The sequence below is a fragment of the Sapajus apella genome, unplaced genomic scaffold (genome assembly GCF_009761245.1).
Source record: "Sapajus apella isolate SASKATOON/1434 unplaced genomic scaffold, GSC_monkey_1.0 scaffold3, whole genome shotgun sequence".
In the NCBI taxonomy this organism is placed as follows: Eukaryota; Metazoa; Chordata; class Mammalia; order Primates; family Cebidae; genus Sapajus; species Sapajus apella.
This window is the reverse complement of record NW_022436943.1, coordinates 30,073,836-30,094,255: the sequence shown is the minus strand read 5'-3', so window position 1 is coordinate 30,094,255 and position 20,420 is coordinate 30,073,836. Positions and strand designations below refer to the sequence as shown.

The window sequence follows — 20,420 nt, the reverse complement described above, 5'->3', positions numbered from 1 at the left end:
TTGAGATCATTTGAATCCTTGATAATTAGCAGCTGGGGGGGAAATATCTTTAAAAACAATGCTATAGGCAATTTTGGCTTTTAAGAATAAAGACTGAGTTTGTTGTGGGGAAAGACCATCTTTAGTTATGGGAAAACCACCATTTTCAGTCAACTTATATTTATTAACATTACTGGGTGATAGGAACATATAGACATTTTTCTGAATGAAAATGTTTGAGATATGGCAACTTCAAGAACCTCAACTATTCCACAAATTAATAGAAAAAGTTTCTTATGGAATAAATAGTTCTTTCTGTTTTTGCTTTTACAGTTTTCATTAGAGAAATGTTTCCCTTCTAAGTGTGGATTTAAATTGCCCTTTGTACTTTCAACTTTTTCTCATTGGCCTTTTTTACATGTTTTCTTCTTTGAGCACTTTCTCAAAGAAAATAAGAGGCCTCAAAGGCAGTGAACTCACTGTGTAAAAGTATCAGACTAACTACTGATGCCTCTGTTTTTAAGATATGCAGACCTTGTCCTGAGTGTCCTGATGACTTGTGGAATTTAGGTGGTGTGACTAGAAGGATAAGATGGGGCACTTTAAAGGGGTCAGTATTAAGGCAGAAAATGAGTACTCCGGAAGTGAACTTGTGACTAGGTTGAGTGAAAACCTGCTTCTCTTTGGGTCCATGTGTGAAATTGTTTAAGACACCTTAGCACGAGAGGCATGGATCCACTTATGGTGCAGAGAGCTTAGGTGATCATCCTTTAAGAAAGCTGGGGGTTAGATATGAGTCAATGGAGTACTTGGGGGGTATTCTTTACATTGGTTTTCTCTTCTATCATTCCTGAACTTTAAGGAAAGATTGATGAACTGTGTTGTTAAAGGTGAGGCATGTCTGATGCTGGTGATTATGTGGTACAGAGAGAGAGCAGTGTCTCCTTGAAACCTAAGTGTGAAAGCAGTGGTCTTTACCAGGAGAAGGTGGTGGTGACCCCCTCATCCCATCCAAGAGCAGTCTCATAAGCGTCACCACACCTGAAAAATCTCAGTAGCTTATTAGTCCACATTCTGGCAGACAAGCTGGTAGGTGCTTAAGTCATTGAAATTTAGGCGTTTAAAGGAAAACATTGCCTTTTTTTCAAGTTATAGATCAAAGACCAAGACATTTGGATAACACTGATATTATAACATGCCTTAGTCTTTGCCTTCTGTTTTAATGAAGAAAAGAACATGATGTCAGCAGGTAATCAGAAGGCAAAACCCAGGTATCTGATTCTCAATTATTAGCTTTACAACTTTGGGCACTTAAAATCTCTGACCATTAGTTTTGCCTGAAAATGAGAGCATTCTTACTGGCTAAAAGATTTTCAAATAGTACTCACAGGTTCCATAAAAACTTGATTTTCCATTCTAATTTAAATATTAAAACATATATGTTGAATTATTTTAAATTATAATAGTTTGAAACACTCAAATGTGTTACATGTTTGAAAAAAGCACTTGAAAGACCAATTATATACTAAATTCTGCTGCCAGCTTAATTAATTTTGCACACAGTTTCCCACTTCCTCTAATTCAGTGGTTCTCCATTGTGGTCAAGGAAGGACAACACAGAATAGCCTAGGATTGCTTTGTTAAAAAACAAAAACTAGAAATGGAGGTTCCAACCTAAGATATTTTGATTTAGTAGGCTTTAGAATTCTATAGATGATTGAAATATAACAATATGAAGAAACAATATAAACCATTGTTCTTTTTACCACCGTTCAACTAGATTACTCAACCGATGGTAATATTTTCACCTCAATGTTTATTGGACATGGGACATATCTTATCAGTGTGGGTTCAAGACATTTGACTTCTTGTTTGATTTCATCTTCTCTAACTTGTACCATGTCTTGTTTGTTACTCATTAATTCATTATGTAATCTTGTATCCACACCTGTGCTTCTTCATTTACCTGGTACAGGTTCTCATTACCCCCCATTTGAAAATATCACTATGACCTTCTAACTAAGCGGCTTCTGTGTAGCATCTAGACCTCATACTTACTCTACTACCATTCCTAAACACAGTTTTCATTTGACGACTCTATTTAAGAAGCAAAGTATAAGGCAAGCCCATAAACCTTCGTCTGCTTCTCAAGGACTTGTGATACCAGATCCCTATTTATACTTCTTTTTCCTTTTTAAAATTTATTTTTTTAGAGATTGGGTGTTGCTACACAGCCCAGGCATGAGTACGGAGACCATGCACGGGCATGACCATCCAACTCCTGGGCTCAAGCAACCCTCCCACTTCAGCTTTTCTTTCCAATCTAAACTCTCTTTGAAAATTTTTTTATTCACTTTTCACCCCACATGTCAGTTGCATTCCACTTTTGTACTGTAACATACAGTGATTGCCACATGTAGAAATACCATTTTCTTCCTCTATACTCTCCAGGATCTAGTTCTGATCCACATGTCACTATTTTGACCTACACTATGTTCTTCTTTCTGTGAACAGCTATTAGAATGTACTTTAAACTCTACAAACAATCCTTGAAATAAGCATCCTTTGGATACAGTGTACAAACATCTCACAGTGGCCTGAAGGTAGCCTTCCTCACCACGGTACCCACCTCCCTAGAGCCTACCCTATTTGTGCAGCCTGTCCCAACTCTTTCATCCCGTATTTGTTTCCTTTTATCTTTTTGTTCTTTTACTATACTTAGTCTCACTTATCCTTCATACTTTCTAATTTACCATTTAATATTTCCCAACACTGTTTGCATATTAGAACCACTTGGGTAGGTTTTATAAGATATAGATTCTCAGAGCTCACAGGCTTGAGTGTTTCCTTAATTGATCTAGGGTAAGGCCCAATGTACAAAAATATGTACATAGTTGGCATTTTAAAATGTTCCTTAGGCAATTCTAATAAGAGAATTGTTGAGAAGCACTAAATTGAATGAAATTATAAGCTCCTTGAGGAAATGGTCATATGTTATATTTCTTTGCCTTCATTCCCTAAATAGTGGATGCAAGCCACTTAATAAATATATGTTGATTTGGCTAATTTTTTAATTTCTTCTTTAAGAGGAAAAAGGATGAAAGAGAGATTGGGGAAGAAAGTTCTCTTAAGAATAGCCAGCCCTACTAGTTCCAAATTGTGTCCCACACAGGTCTTTCTGAATGTCTCCATTGATCCCCAAGGATCTGATACTTTGAGAGATTCCTGTTCCACACTATTAAGCACATTAGTTCTGTTCACCTCACTGTTTAATCACTGACTGAAATGGAAAGCATCAATTCAGGCCATGATTTCAAATCTGAAAATAGTTATTCTCAACAAGCAACTAGAGAAATGTTTTTGACAACGCATTATATCTTATGTTTTGTCACAGTATTACTTAAATACTGCTTCCAGTATTTGTATGCTTTGTTATGCTTGAGGCCAACATTTATGTTCGTTATGTTACCAGATCCAACATGGATGAATAATAGAGCATCATAATCTATCTATCTATAAAGGGTGTGTTTTAGTCTCAAGTGGGTAGTTGCCTTTCCAAGTCAGGAGATTTCTACTTTCGCAGGAAACCATCATGACTGCTGAGTCATTCTCAATGCCTCTGGCTGGCCCATTAGGCCCACATTCCCTGCTCTTCACTCCCCCTCAGTATGCAAACCCCTAGATTATACAAATGAGATGTATAAAATCAAGGGTCTTTTACAAATTCTGAGCATGAGATTTGCACATATTTACCCATCAGAGTAACTTTACCATTCCATGTTACCATTCCTCAAAATGCAGTAATCTCTCTCTGGTAAACTCCAGCTGAATCTTGGGTGCATTTTACCAACATTTGTATTGATTTTTGTACATATGAGTTGTAAGTTTTGTAGACACACATGAAATTGCTCTTTATCTGTGCTGCAGTGATGGTGGGGAAAGGCAGACAGAGAGATTCTGCTAATTACACAGAGTTGTAATGAAGAGCTTTTCTAGTTTCATGGCCTGGAGTTTCTAGTTCATTTTAATAGAGCAAGTTATATTAATTAGGTATAAGTAAAGGGCAATCTTTCTCTTTACTGATTTGTCATTGTGTTAATACAGCTATGCAGTGCCATTTTGCAACTATTCTCATCACAAAGAATAGAGTTAGGGTTTCTCTTCTATTTTAAAGTGAAGAAAAGTATGCCAAACTTCTCCAACAATCTGGAATTTTATTCCATCCATATACATGCATAGTAACAACATTTGTTGAGAAATTATTTCTATCAGAAGTAGAACATTATCTTTGTGATCACCAGGTGCAGTATTGCTACTCTTATATTTAAATAGATCTTATATATGAATTAAATTCATACTTGCAGCATTGAGTTTAGGGTTTCGATTTAGACTGTGCCTTTCAAAAGATAAAACTGATTAATACTACCTCATTACTTACAATACTGCTTCCAGTAATTTTGTTCATTCTTTACAAAGTATTGCATTTAACAGCAAAGGTTTAAAAATTGAGACAGAGCTGCATCAGCGAAAGAAAATACAAGTACTATACAAGAAAAAAATTGCCATCTTCATATAACATACAGGTTTAGGATTAAGAAAATGGACAGAAACATACAGCTACATACAAATGCAAAGCCTAGTGACTAAGAGACTGTATCTGCTAAAATATAAAGTGCAAACGGAGCCTGATTATCCAAGAATTGAAATCTTAAGGCGAACTTATATCATGTGTATTTAGAACATCTTTGCAAGTTATATTTTAGCATATACATATTATCTGCAACAGCATATAAGAAAAAATCAAGATACACAAGTGCTTTTGAAGCTATTTCTAAAATGCTTTTCTGTATTGTTTGTGACTATTTTCTTTAAAAGCTACTATACAGTGCAAACCATATGTGCTACACAATAACTATACAATAACATTACAAATGACTTTAATATAAAGTTTTTAAATAAAAAATAACATAACCACAGCTATGAATACTGCTGGTAAAATAAATTAATTTTGTTTTGAAAATGGCACCAATAATACACTTTACTAATGGACTGTAATGAAATTACACCTTAAGTCTTCAACTCAGCCATAATGAATTATCTCCTGATTGCCCAGATGTAATTCAAACAGCTTATTTTTTTTTTTTTCTGGACTGGTTAGAACAACATACTAAACACTGATACCAAAGGTGACTGATGTTTATTTAGTTAGTTCATTTGACATGTTCCGCTGCATGTGATGAGCAATAAAACTTCTTGTGAGTTATAAAGTTTGAAAGGTTGTTGAACTGGATATCACACAGCCGGCAATATTTCCCACTGGTTGGAGCCTGGGCAGAACCATTCACACCTTTTGCTATACTAGACAACTGTTCCTCTGCTGAGGGAATTCCTGGTGACACATTCTCATTGGCAGCTAATGGGTTCTCAGAGATCCATGAAGGAGATTTGTGGCCATCTTCATGCTGAGGATTCTGAGAAATGTTCTCTTGCTGTGGGTTGGCAGTGGGTCTCTCATCTTGTTTCAGTCCACCATTCACTATTACCATTCCTCTATTTTTGGGCAACAATGGCAGAGAATCTTTCTTCAGCGCAGCACACCCATTTGAGGAAGCCTGGCCTTTAGGAGATTCATTTTCCGCATTTGTGCTTTGCTCAATGTCAGTGTTATGGATAACAAGAGAGCCAGAAATGTAATCACTTGGCTTTATTCCATAATATGGAGAAAGCTGGTCGGCTCCCTTTGCTTTCTTTATTGCTCCAGGGTAAAGGCATTGTGGAAGAAACAAATGTCTGTTTTCTTCTTTTGTAGCAATGAGCTGAGCGGCTTCGCTAAAGACCTTCAGGCCTTGCAGCGTTGCTAAGTGGGATGAAAATAAGTTTCCATTGGGGGAAGGCTGCTTCAGATTCCCATTTTTCTCACATTTTATTATGCTTCTTTCATAGCTGACATCAGGGCTGTTTCGTTCACTTTCTGGATTCGGAAACACTTTGCCGTCCAGTTGACCCAGGTCATTACGCTGATGTGCAGTAACTGGGCAGAAATTCTGCTTGTGGGCCAGATAGTTTTCTACCTTATTGAAACTGATCTTGCACACAGTGCACTCGTGATAGTCCAGCAGCCTTTTGGGAGACGTGGTTGTCCGCTCAGACTGAGATAAACACTTTTTGCTAAGATCTATGGGTACGTCCATCTCTAGGCAGGAAACATTGGAATGAGTAGTGTCACATTTGGAAACTGGAACACACTTGTTGATCGTCAGAGAAGTTTCCAAGTGCTTAGAGACAATTCCTGGAAAGATATCACATCTTGGGTGGTAGCACTCTCCTAGCCCTTCTGTGGGTTCTTGAGTGGAGGTACAAGGATTATTGAGGTTGGCTACCTCAAGAAATCTCTGCTGAACCAGTGGAGGCCTTTGTTCCTGCTCAGGTAGGCACATCTCATACATCTTTCTGCGCTTGCGTGTGCGCATGGTTCTCTGCATGGCAGGCACTTTGCTGGAAGCAGACCTCTTTAGTGGAGGGTCGTGGCGTGTAGCACAGTAATACTGTTTGTGGACCATATACGTCTCGTGCCGGCTGAAGGTAATGTTGCAAGCTTCACAGGTAGTCTTATTTGGGTCACTTTCCCCATCCACTAAGGGGACACTGGGATTTTTCACATCAACAGGCTTTCCATTAATTTTGTCATCACTGCTACTGGAAGTAGAAAGCTTCTTAGTTTGAGTGGAAAAGTCCTTGTCATGGCCCTTCCCATTTGGCCCAATTAAATCTAAGACAGTGGAAGAATTGATGCAAGATGTTTGAAGAAGTGGATTCTCAGGATCAGCAGAATGAGCAGCTGGGTTGAGAAGGTTTATGGAGGTTTGGCCAGTGTTGGGACTCAAAGCTTCAGGCATCTTTTCTGACATACTAGGGAACTCTGGGGACTTGGCCATCTGCTGCCATCGGCTGCTGCAATAATGCTTTTTGTGCACTAGATAATTATCCAAATTATTGAATGTTATGTTACACTCAAAACAAGTAGCCCCCTTGGGCATCAAGGGGCTGTAAATGACAGGGGGGTAGCTACTGCTGCCATGCCTCAGTCGCCGATGCACCAGTTCAGACATCTTCGCTAAGATCTCTGAAGCTTGAGGGACCATGGTGATATCTTGGGGGAAAGAAAACTGAGATAGGAAAGGACCTACAGGGAAAGAAGGACCAAGATTAGGCTGAACTGGCGATGAGGCAAGTCTTGGGCTAGAGGGCTCAGATTTTATTTTTGTGTAAGAAAAGCTTTGTTTATTTGTTGTAGGCTGTATCTCTGGTCTCTGGCTCGTGAGAAAGAGCTGAGTCTTTTTCTCACACTTGTCCAGCTCTGTGTCAGAGCTTGCATCTTTAGTTTGCATGGCCTTTTGGCTCTGGGGAAGTTCGCTTCTGGTCAACAAGTCTGTGGCTGGCTGTAAGCTGTCTTCGGTTCCACTTGGAGAGTGTTCCATGTCACTTTCTCTGGGAATTTTGCCACTAGGGACGTGGAGCTCCTGGTGCTGCAATAACTCCCTCTGAGTCTGGAAGCCGAAATGGCAGTGATTACATCGGAAGGCAGCTTGAGTGAGATGGGAGAACAGGTGTTGGTGAAAGTTGATCACAGAATCAGCAGTGTAGCTACAGACGGTGCATTTTAGACTAGCCCCAGGGGGCAGGAATTCTTCCATTTTCACTCCTAGGGAGACAAACAAAATAAGAACAATGAAACATGGGTGTTGGTTTTTGAATGATGGGGACCTTAACTAATGACCTAATGTTTGCAACACAATAGGAGTGAAATCTTTCAGAATCTCATTTGTGATATTAACTGTTTTCTTGTGACATCTCTTACTGTGTATGATAACAGTAATAGCACTTTATAGTTTTCAAAGTACTTTCATGAATACATGGCATCAACGTGGAATAAGTGTCACTCTCTCCATTTTACAGATGAGAAAACACACTGAAGGAGGCTAAGGAAATTGATTATGGTAATGAAGCTATTAAGTGATGAAGCCATGCCTAAGCCTTGGATTTTATAATTATTAATCCAATAACCTTCTTACTATAACATTAGGATCTCCATTAGAAAGAAGTGAGCATTCATTAGGGTTGGTACTGAAAACCAATGCAAATCAAATAAAACTCTCAATGCACTACATAAAAGTTCTATTCTAAAGACACCAAATAGGAACCATTTTGTAAAGTAATAACTTCCTAATTTATATTTAATATATATTTAAAATTTTATGCATTAGTTTTACTAAATATAGTTTATCTCTATCCAGGGCTGATATTTAGCTAGGCTAATACAGTCTGCCAGTACACTAATATAGTCACTTCAGATTGGTATCCATGCTGACTGATCACTGCCTATTTCTAGTCCATGATTAAATATTTTGAATATCACCATTGACTGTGGTGGGTGTCACTAAAGTTGACTCTAGCTTGCATTGGTCAGCATATGGTAAAATCAGGCTTTTTGTACTCTGTACTAAAATAAGAACTGTCTTTTATATTTATAAGCCAACAACATGGCAGAGGTACCTAGTCCTGTAGTCATAAAAGGGGCTTCCTATCCTTGTCTCCTTTTTCCTTAATTAATCCAATATTTATTTTTCCATTTAGCTGAAGGGGCTCCTGTATTCTGTTCTATTTGTTTCGCATATGACTTTACTAACCATCTGAGATAACCAATTTGTTTCTGCTTCCCCTGCTTTATCATCTACGTGAAGATAGCTCATTTGTAGGGTAAGGAAAGAGGATGAGTAGAAGGGAAATCCCTACTTTTACAAAAAGGTTCGAAGACAGAAGCTTGTACTAGAGCACTGGAGGTTACAGCAGTATTTTAAAACTCAACATGTATTTCTATTTTAAAATTATCTAATCCAGGCAAAGACAGCTAAGAACGTCACCCAGAGGTGTCCTACAAGGTTCATATTACAGGTACTAAAGAATTACTATTCTCAGTCCCTAGTTTGTTCCATGCAAGAATGTACCTAAAATTATTTAAAGTTAATAGAATTCTGTACATTTGATTAAATTCATTTTTTAAAATATGATAATTAGAATGCTATGAAATGAAACTAAAAATAGCTGGCACACAATTCCAAATTAAATGGGAATAGTTGCCACCTTGGTATTCAAAGAGGGCCTTAAAAAGCTTATTTTATAGCCTATTTTTTCTTAAGGAATTTTAAAACATAGTACTAAAAGTAGCTTTATGTCATAAAAGCCAGCTAAGCTGTTTTAATGCATATTTTGGAAGTCAAGAATATTTTACAGATCCATATTTAAAAGTAAACATCCCTGAAGTATAATTTTAATTAGATCTATCAATATGGTAGCTTTATTTCAATTCAGTAAACACTTATATTATGTACCTCTTATTTCTTCCCTACCATATAGGAAACACTATGGTCAGCTTCCAAAGATTGTTTGACACTAAAGCAATACATGACAATATTCGAAGAGTATTGAGACTTTCTTTTGAAAATAATATGCTTTCTAAAACCTCAGTCCTATGATCGGAGCACTGAATTTGTCAGAAAAGAATTCAGACCCAAGTCCTTCGAGTAAAATATGCTGAGTGTAAGTGGCTTAAGATCACACTGGTTGGCCCGGAAAGTTCAATTTTGATGTTTTAGATAGATACAGATAGACAGATATAGATAGATGTACATATATAATGCATGTATATATTTATAAAAATAATAGAGTCTTCTGGAACAACAGAAGAAACAAAAGGGGCATTTACCACTGTGTGAATTCAGGTGCATTTCTAGAGCTCGAGCATTTGAAAAGCTCTTGGTGCATTGCGGGAAGGGGCACAGGCTGGAAATCTGATGGGCACTGTCTTCATTTTCCTCTGACACTGGAGCAGCTTCTCTTTGCCTCCCACTGCAGTAGTACATCAAATGAGCTTGCAGATTCCGCTCACTCCGATACCAGATGCCACAGGACTTGCAAGGGAATATATCCTCTGCAGGTAAAAACACAGAGACACATTTGCTGCTATCCGTTTGAAACCAAATGGGAGTAAAACAGCATTTAGTTCAATTTTACTCAGACTCTGCTCTCAGGTTCTGAATTGGGCAATCAGACAGGGGTGGGTACAGTCTTTGGTGTTGTCCTACAGCACAGGACGTGGCTTTTAGAGAAATGTTATAGTCTGTAATTTAACTTCCCACACTCTAGAAAGAGGAGACTCCAACATTAAAACGCAAGACATTTATTTTATTTTTTGAGACAGATTCTCACTCTGTTACCCAGGCTGCAGTGCAGTGGCGTGATCTCAGCTCACTGCAACCTCTACCTCCTGGGTTCAAGCAGTTCTCCTGCCTCAACCTCCCAAGTAGCTGGGATTACAGGTGAGCACCACCATACCTGGCTAATTTTTGCATTTTTAGTAGAGACAGGGTTTCTGAATGTTGGCCAGGCTGGTCTCAAACTCCTTACCACAAGTGATCCACCTGCGCTGACCTCCCATAGTGCTGGGATTACAGGTGAGAGCCACTGTGCCCAGCCTAAGATATTGATTTTAAATTGTATTTAGAGTTAGAAAAAATATACATTTATAGTGATGTAAATTAACTTATCTGATGATTAAAAGGTAAGGATGTGATGGCTGAACTAATATTAGCCTTGATGCTATCCTCTGACATCACTTTTTTTTTTTTTTTTAACACAGTAATTATGGAGTGGCTACTATGTGCCCAACTCTGTTGGGCTAGGTATAAAACAAAATGAAGGATGAAACAGCTGGCCTTAGGATTCCTACAGTCTCCTTGAGTTGATGAACATGTGGTCAGCTAATTACATTACAGCCTAATTACTGTTCTGATTGAGGTATCTGAGGAATGCCCCGGAGCCTGGAAAAGAGGCTGATGACAGGAGTGGAGGGTGGAGGAGATTAGAGATGGGCTTAGAGGAAAGATAATTAGCTCAACCTGAAGTTTGGTGTGAAGGATAAAATTAAGCTAGTTAGGTGGAGAAGAGGGGTTGGGGCATCCTGATCAAGTTAACGGCCCAGGTAAAGCCATGGGAGCCTGAGAGAAGGGCTGGGAAACTGGGAGGCTGTTCTGTATGATAGGAGTGGGGGAGAAGGGGCTGTAGGAGGCAGGGAAAGAGTGGGAAAGAACTGCACACTCCCAACGAGTTTTAGAGTTTGTCTTAATGATTATGAAGCATCACTGAATCATTTTAAGCACTGAAATAATCAGATATTATGGAATCATAGCAGCGGAGTCTAGTTTTGAAGGTACTGAACATAGAAGAAAGACTTTTGACTAGTGGGAGGCAACTGCAGTACTCTAAGTGGATCACAATGGGGTCTGAACTGTAGCTGATATGGGTACTGTATTTATCAAGTCATGCTATGATGTGTCATTTTCATGTGTTCGCTTGTGGTAAATTTCTCTATGTTTTTTTCCCCCCTTCAGCCATTTATAGGTGAGGAAATGGGTTAGGTAACTTGCCCATCCATGGTCACAACAGTGGTTGAAATGGGATTGGAATCTGGTCTTAATCATTCTTCCATAATGCCTCCATTGCAAGGGTGGCAGAGAGGAAGAATTACGCTGAGAAAGTAGAACTGACTATAAGTCATGAAAAATGCTTCGTGATTAGATTCTAGAATGGATGAATAAGACTCTGCTTTGCTCCCAAGCTTCTGTGTCAGTAATGGTTTCACATCTACACAGGGAACAGAATATGGAGAGCTGATGTCTTCAGGCTAGGGCATGTATAGTGTGACCAAATCTGACCTTGTATTGTGCAAACCCAGCACTTTCTCAACTTAGAGAAAGGGGTCACCATCCACAGGGATGCCAGATAAAAATGTACAGTGGGACTAAGCCAGGCAAACTGTGGCACATGTTCATGTTAGACATGTGGAATCTAATATTTCTATAATAAGAATATGGGATAAGTGGCAACATAGGCTTAAAATGCTGCAGAAATGGCTGAACTTATAATTTGTGAACTGTTTTTTATGCTTGTTGGTAGCATCCCTGGTAGTAAAGGAGATGACTCAGGGAGAGCGTGTGAAAGACGATAAGGAGAAAAACTAATGATCAAATTCTAGTGAAAGGGAAGTAAGGATAGCAAGTGTAATACAAAGTTTCAAATTAACATTTAATTTTAAAATTATGTACTACTGTGTATTATTTAACCCCTGCCTCCCAAGTTCCTTTCATTTACGCTATTCATGAGGCTACACAGTTTAGTAAAGTGTCCATTTAAGCAGGATGAATTTAACTCACTAATTTCAGAATGAAAGCAAAAGCTCTCTGCATCTATGCTGAACTATGTGAAATAAATAGTTGTCTTGCTATAGAAAGCAAACAGAGTATACTCTCCACTATAATTAGAATTAACGTCCATACATTGGAGCTTCTTAATAACATCAGATACTCCTAGAGTCTTTGGTAATAAAATCCTTTTACTTCAAATTCAGGTTGGATCCATGTTACTTCAGGTTCCTCACTATCAGAATCAAAATAAAGATCCAAGAAAGAAAATAAGCACATTTACCTTAAGGAAATCCAATAATACTAGCTTAGATGGGAAGTACTATATCCATTGATTGAATGCACAGTAATTTCAGAATCATTTGATAATTTCTTTAAAGGATGATATTATAGTAATAATCTAATTATAGTTGAATATTTTATATTTTAATATAAAGACATCATTGCATTTTCAGATTTCTCTTCTGCCTCATTCAGAGCCTCAGAGATTTTAAAGTATATTTTTGACTAGATGGAATTTTTTGCTTACCTGCTAACTTCAGAATCTATTTTTTTTGTAAGATATGTCTGCTACTGTTTTTTCATAGAGCTAGATAAAAGCAGATCTGTCTAGAACACAGATTTTGGGACCCCAGACCACAGATTTTCTATCATATGTAGTATCCTCTGTGACACAAGAATATAAACTAAGTTCAATTTCTTTTTTACGAAATAAAACCACAAAGGTAAATTTGCCAGGGCCTACTTAAAAATTCTCCATATAAAGTATTCTAAGTTGATAATGCATTTATTTTACCATTTTGCATTAGCATATATCTTGATTTATCCAGGATACACTTCCTTTTCATTAGTATATATAATCAAACTTTGATTTTGTATTCCGTTTCTTTTTTTCAAGTTTTTAACTCTATGGCCCTTAAAGAATACCAAAATTTTTCTACTATGGAAGCATTAATGAAAGGTGCTCACCTTCTCACAGCTAAGTAGCCTTAAATATTCAACTCATATAGAATATCAGGGGTGTGTGTGTGTGTGTGTGTGTGTGTGTGTGTGTGTCATTCAGGAATCTGATTTGAAATGGCTGGAGTTATCTATACTCCCAGGAGAAGTGACCCCACACACACACACACACACACACACACACACACACACGATGATAAAGTGAAACCAAAACACTAAAGGAAAAGGTCTGTTTCTAGTTGGTTGTCAGTAGGCATTTTCTTTTTCTCCCATAAATTCCCATCACCTCTATAAAGCTGGGCTACACAGCACTGAGCACTTACTATTGACAATAGCTGTGGGCAAAATAGAAGCCATGGCAGCTTGCTGAGGAAGCAGCTGAATTGAGTCCAGCAGGCGTGCAGGGTACATCCCTTCTGTGAGAGTCATCTGACTGGCAGCTTGTAGCCTTGAGTCAAAATCCACCACAAAGGCAATTAGCTCTTCACCCTCAGAGATGGCCTTCGTAGTTGTACACCAAAGCTGACCCCCTATTAAGAAGAAAGAAGAAAAAGATAAAATTGACATAGGATGCTTGAGTCTGTTGTACACTAGATTGATATCCATAGCTTCTTCTCATGTTTTTCGTACCAGTTTCTACTGGAGTGAAGTGTTTGATCAAGGCCACAGCTGTGCTCCTCTTGCCTCCTGTGTGGAAAATTGTACTCCCTGCATTAAATGAACGGTTTAGTGACCAGAAGTAGGAGTAGACTAAGAAAGTACAGTATAAACATAATTTGTAGAAATTTTTTCAGTTGTTTGCTTTCCGGGGCTTGCCTAAATCAGTAACCACACGATTACATTGGCACCATACCTAAAAACCAGCATGGTAGGGACCTAACTGCTGAAATTTATTTCATGTGAGCCTTTGAAGTTATTCTTTATTAAAGTAAGAAGTTATTTATCTCTCTCCTTTTTCTCTCTCTTTCCCCCAAATACTTCCATCATATCAATACTAGATGCCAAAACTACAGAACAAGTAAACAAAAAGTCCGAAAATCTAGAAAATTAAAATGAAATTCAGGTGGTTGTACTCTGCTATGTCTGCTGCCATTTTTTTTTGGCTGAATTATCTTTACTTATATAATATTCTGTATAATGTAGCTTCTTTATCTCCATTTACCCTGACTGAACTTCCTGAAATGAAGATATGCCAAAAATCCTTTCAAAAAGGCTTATTTAAATAAAGATTTGTTTAAATGAAAAGAAATGTCCCTTCAAACACTAAGATATACTCTGGCACTGCACTTCAGTGATCACATGTGGTGCATTAAAAAGAAAAATTAACTATGCAAGTACATCTTCTAATGTATTGGAATGTGATAGCGAATGCTCATTTATTTAAGATGTTTAGACAGGCAAAGCACTTATATTTTGTTATCTACACTCTCAGGCCTAGATACGTATCCTATACAGTTATGCCTGAAATAATGTAGCATACTTGATATGTTATAAAGCTCTTTTTTTAATTGTGTATATACTGGAAGGCTATGTACTGCACTCATTAAGCAGGCAAAAATTGTACCCATTTTGATAAGTCATATTGCTCTGTTTATCTTTCAACATAACTGTCTTTTCAACTGCACTTCATTTTTTCCACCCTTAGAGCTCATGGATTTTAAACAACTTGTGGTAAAAAAATCTGGTGGAAAAGATAACAGCATGTGATATGGCAGAGTTACACAGAAGAATCAGAACATTGTTTTAGAGAAACCTTGGGTAATTAATTAAACCAGCTGATTAAGTTTTAAAGGTAAGGAGACAAAATACCATCTGTGACAGTATATGTTTGTTAAAAAATGAAGCTAAGACTACAGACCCCAAATTTGTGTGAAAGTTTCAAAGTAACAAATATACTAAAATGCCAGAAAACAACTTTTTTTTCACTTTGTCACAAATGTATCTGAAAGCATTCAAGTTTGCCACAGTTGAATAAAACAGATTCATTTTGCTTTGACTGACTTATTTTCAAATAATAGAAGCTAAATCGTATCATGGTGAAATCAGAGGAGCGGTGAAAGTGTGAGTGGTGGTATTTCTGCTGTTCTTCCCCCTAGAAGGCTTCTGTGATTAGCTTCTATGCCTTCTCTGATGGGCATAGGGATCCAAACTACTTGCAACTGTAGACAAGGTAATCATTTAATCATTTGCACCTTATCTTTCCTCTGGAATACAGTTTATTGAGGCTGTGTAATCGAGAGATATGGGAGACACAGCAAGAAACCACAATTCAGGTTTGGTTCATATGATCTCTCGGAGTCACTAGATTTCAGTCATTAATTTTACATCATTGGTAAGGCCAGCTATGTGTACCTTTCACAAAAGTAAGGGAAGAGTTGGACTCAGGTGCCCAAGAGAAATTGAGGTCTTAGAGAAGATGCCCAGCCACAAATAATCTTTATCACTGCAGTAAGCTATGCAGTAGGACGACTCCGAGTGTTTATGCTCAAATTTTGAACCAAAAGACTTAATAAATAAGTAAAATTAAATTTAAAAATTCTAACAACTTCAAATAAAAGTGAACAAAAATTCATTTTTATGCATCATTAAATGACCTGGCAGTTGTAATATATATTTGTGTTTTCAGAAGTACCCAATAATGTTTTAAATTTTATAATCTTTATCACTTTATCTCACTTAATGGTTTAGCCAGAACATATCATTCCAAAAGGCTAAATAAGAGTGAAAATGTACTGTTGGACTTAAGAGGAAGTCAGTTAATTTTGGATTTAGTCTTTCAAATCGTTCACTAATCAGCTATTCATTGAAATCTCTGCTGTGTGCTAGGCTGGGCGCTATGGCTTCCCATGTAGTTCCACAATTAGAATACACACATATATGCAAATATATTACAATATCACATTAAGGGTATCATCCCCTAATGCTAAAGAAAATGTGAGAGGAATGAGTAACTGACACTTCTTGGATAAGTTAGGCAAGCTATCCAAGGTGACGTTTTTATTAGCTCATGAAGAACAAATAGAGGTAAAATAGCAAAAGCATGTGTAGGCAGGACCATAAATGAGCATGTGCGAAGGTTTAGAATTATAGAAAAGTTACCCCAGCAAGTAGTTGGGACTACAGGCATGACCACCACTCTGGGCTAATTTTTAAAAATTAATTAATTTTTGTAGAGATGGAGTCTCACTATGTTTTCCAGGCTTGTCTAGAACGCCTGGGCTCAACAAATCCTCTCACCTTGGCCTCCCAAAGTGCTAGGATTGCAGGTGTGAGCCATGGTGTCCAACCAGGAGTATTTTCTTTGGGCCTGATAAACGGTGTATGTAATTAATCTTTTAAATCTTGTCAATTACTCTATGAAGTAGGTAATATTTCCCGCACTTTAGACTTGAGAAAACTAAAGCTTAGAGAGGATAACTAAGTTTCTCAAAGCTGTACACAGGGTCAGTGACCGAATTGTGACCTACACTTTTGTCTGTCCAACTGCAAAGTCCCAAGTGTGTGTGTGTGTGTGTGTGTGTGTTGTGTGTATGTGTATATATGTGCATGCATAGAAATAATGGATTCTGTTTTGAAAATGTAAAGTTTGGGGTACCTGACAGACTTCTGGTGAATTTATCTAGGAAGAAGACGGACCTTAGAGAAGACATACAAGCAAGAAGAAGAAATATATATATATTTTGGAAGTGATCACCACATTCCAATTGATCATGGATGCTCTCTGCATTCATGTGGTAACCCAGAGAGAGTATGGAGTGAAAAGAGGCTCACCAAAGAAACAGGGTATCTCAACATTTAGGATGTGCACAGAGAATATGAGATCATTAAAATGTACCAAGAGCTTACATTTGAAAAAGCTAGAGGGAAATCAAAAGAATGTTACCACAAAAATCAAGGGTTGGATTTTTAAAAAAACTGTTTGGCTTAGTTTTTAGATGGTGAATCTAGAACAAACTTGAGGTAGTCATTTATAGAAGTGATTACCGAGATATTGTAACGTAACTTCAATTACTGGTGCTAATAAAATTTTCAGTGTAATCACTCTTGGGGGATGTTTAGGCAATGGAACCAGACTTCCTGGGTGCAAATCTTGGCTCTGCCACTTATTATGTGTGTGACTTAGGTAGAATGCTTAGGTGACAACTTCTATGAGTTTCATCATTCCTGAAAATGTGAAAGATGATAAATAGTACTGAACTCATGATGTCATTATGAGGATTAAATGAGCTAATATGTGTTAAAGGTTAAGAACAGCACCTGACATAATCATATAATAACATATAATAAATGTTTATATAATTGTTAGCCATTATAGTTTTGGTTTTGTCCGCTTGGGGTTATTATTCTCATTTCTTACTGCCCTCCTAAATCCAAGAGGAAAGAAATCTCACCAGAAAGAAAAGGCCCACCTATGAATTCAATGGGCAGATCTGTCTGCATTTCGCTAGAGGCAGTTAACTCATTTTAGAAAAGAAGGAATAAGGTTGCATTTGTTCATGGATCAGTTAGAAATAGAAATCGTTTCTAGCAATCTATGTAGATCTGAAGGAGCAGGAGAACCAGTTTCGTACTTTACTATTTCAGAGCTGAGATAAATATAACTCACTTTAATTTACAATTGTGTGGAGGGTACTAGTATATATGTAAATTAAGAAGCAATCCAGGCACATGAAAATGCTGTCATGTTGATATCTAGCTATGTTGATATCTTTTACCAATTGACCTCATGCTTAACATAAACAAGCCATAGGGTCTCACATTTGGGTTTAAAATGAGAGCACCGGTATCAAAAACAAACAAACAAACAAAACAAAGCAAAAAAAAACCCCAGAAAATTACAAGTGTTGCTAAGGCTGTAGAAAAGTTGGAACCCTAGTGCACTGTTGCAGGGAATGTAAAATTGTACAAAATGATGAGTTATCCAAAAATTAAGACTAGAATTACCTATGATTTCAGCAATTCTACTTTATAGATACATACTCGAAAGGAAAGCAGAATCTCAAAGAGATATTTAAACAGCCAGATTCATAGCAGCATTGTTCATAACAGCTAAAACATGGAAGCAACCCACGGAAGTATCCACTGACAGAGGAATGGATGAGAAAAATAAATGTGATCCACACATACAACTGAATATTATTCTGCCTTGAAAAGAAAGGAAATTCTGATGTATGCTACAACATGGATGACGCTTGAGGACATTGTACTAAATGAAATAAGCCAATCACAAAAAGATAAATACTGTATGATTCCACTTATATGAAGTACTTAGGGGATCCCAAATCACAGAGACAGAAAGTAGAATGGTGGTTTCCAGGGGCTAGGGATGGGGGGGATGAGGATTTAGGTTTAGTGTGAATAAGATGATGAGTTTAGAGATGGATGTGGTGATAGTAACACAACAATGTGAATACTACTGAACTGTACACTTGAAAATGGCTAACATACTACATTTTATATGTATTTTATCAGAATTTTGAAAATTGGGGAAAATGAGGGTACATTTTTTTCACTAGAAAACATCCTCTGTGAACGTAGAACAATGGCATAAAATTTTTTAGCCATAGCTAAGAATAAGAATATAACTTTTATAAAGTGGCTTCATATGATTTTAGGAACCCCCCCCAAAAAAAAAGAAAAAGAAAAACACAAAAAATACAGAGTATAAGGTATTTTTCCTTCTCAACTTTCCTAGAAAAACGATTTAATCCAATTTGAAAGTCAAGTACCTAGTGAGATGAAGTTGCTGCTAAGATGGAGTTCACTTTATTTGGGCATTTTAAGTCTTTTCATTTGAATGAACTCAGGAGACTTACGTAGATCTGAACACTTTTGAACAATTTAATTCCTGTTCAATTGATTGATCTGAGTTTCTGCCTGTTTCCAGGGCCAGTGGAGTGTTACTGTCATCTCCATATAGCAGTGAAATTTAAGATACCTAAACATAAGTTTTCTGTGGCTTTCATAAGAAGCAGTATGCTCACTGTGCCCCAAATTTAAACCAAGTGGATTTTCAATACACAAATCCACATTAATGGCATATTAATATGAAAACAAATGGAATTCTGTAAAAGTGTTAGGTGGACATATGGCGATGTAAATATATGCTCCATATTGTTGGGTTCTGCATCCTTGGATTCAACCAAAGTCAGATAATTATAGCCCCAAATTACAATAATGAAGAATACAAGTAAAAAACCAATAAAGTTCTATATCAAGTACTCGAGCACCCTCAGATTTTGGTGTCCAGGGGAGGTCCTGGAACCAACCCAAAATGAATACTGAGGGACAACTGTATAAGCTACCAACGAACCTCTTCACAGAACTGGAAAAAACACCTTAAACTTCATATGGAACCAAAGAGAGCACACACAGCCAAGACAATCCTAAGCAAAAAGAACAAAGTGGGAGGCATCACACTACCTGACTTCAAACTATACTACAAGACTACAGTAATCAAAACAGCATAGTACTGGTATCAAAACAGAGATGTAGACTAATGGAACAGAACAGAGGCCTTGGAGGCAATGCCACACATCTACAACCATCTGATCTTTGATGAACCTGACAAAAACAAGCAATGGGGAAAGGATTCCCTGTTTAATAAATGGTGTTGGGAAAAGTGGCTAGCAGTGTGCAGAAAGCAGAAACTGGACCCCTTCCTGACACCTTACACTAAAATAAACTCCAGATAAAGACTTAAACATAAGACCTAACACCATAAAAACCATAGAGGAAAACCTAGGCAAAACCATTCAGGGCATAGGCATAGGCAAGGACTTCATGATTAAAACACCAAAAGCATTGGCAACAAAGCCAAAATAGACAAATGGGATCTAATTGAACTCCAGAGCTTCTGTACATCAAAAGAAACAATCATTAGAGTGAATCAGTGACCAACAGAATGGAAATTTTTGCAATCTAGCCATCTGACAAAGGGCTAATATCCAGAACCTACAAAGAACTAAAACAGATTTACAAGAAAAAAATAAACCCATTCAAAAGTGGGCGAAGGATATGAACAGACACTTTTCAAAAGAAATATATGAGGCCAACAAACACATGAAAAAATGCTCATCATCACTGGTCATTAGAGAAATGCAAATCAAATCCACATTGAGATATTTCACACCAGTTAGAATGGTGATCATTAAAAAATCTGGAGACAACAGATGCTGGAGAGGATGTGGAGAAATAGGAACACTTTTACACTGCTGGTGGAAA

The 20,420-nt window shown here is 37.4% G+C and overlaps 1 protein-coding gene across 4 annotated transcripts in view; it reads right to left on the bottom strand.

The window, feature by feature from the left end:
* Nucleotides 1–4,173: 4,173 nt before the first annotated feature.
* ZFPM2 (zinc finger protein, FOG family member 2) overlaps nt 4,174–20,420 on the bottom strand; it is a 465,431-nt gene continuing 449,184 nt past the window's right edge. For all 4 annotated transcript variants that reach the window (XM_032251596.1, XM_032251604.1, XM_032251622.1 and 1 more), the window contains 3 exons: nt 13,520–13,726; nt 9,743–9,967; nt 4,174–7,681 (listed from right to left, as the gene is read on the bottom strand). In XM_032251596.1, coding sequence (XP_032107487.1) covers nt 5,190–7,681; nt 9,743–9,967; nt 13,520–13,726 — 2,924 coding nt within the window. In that variant the 3' untranslated portion in view covers nt 4,174–5,189. The remainder of the gene's footprint in view (nt 7,682–9,742; nt 9,968–13,519; nt 13,727–20,420) is intronic.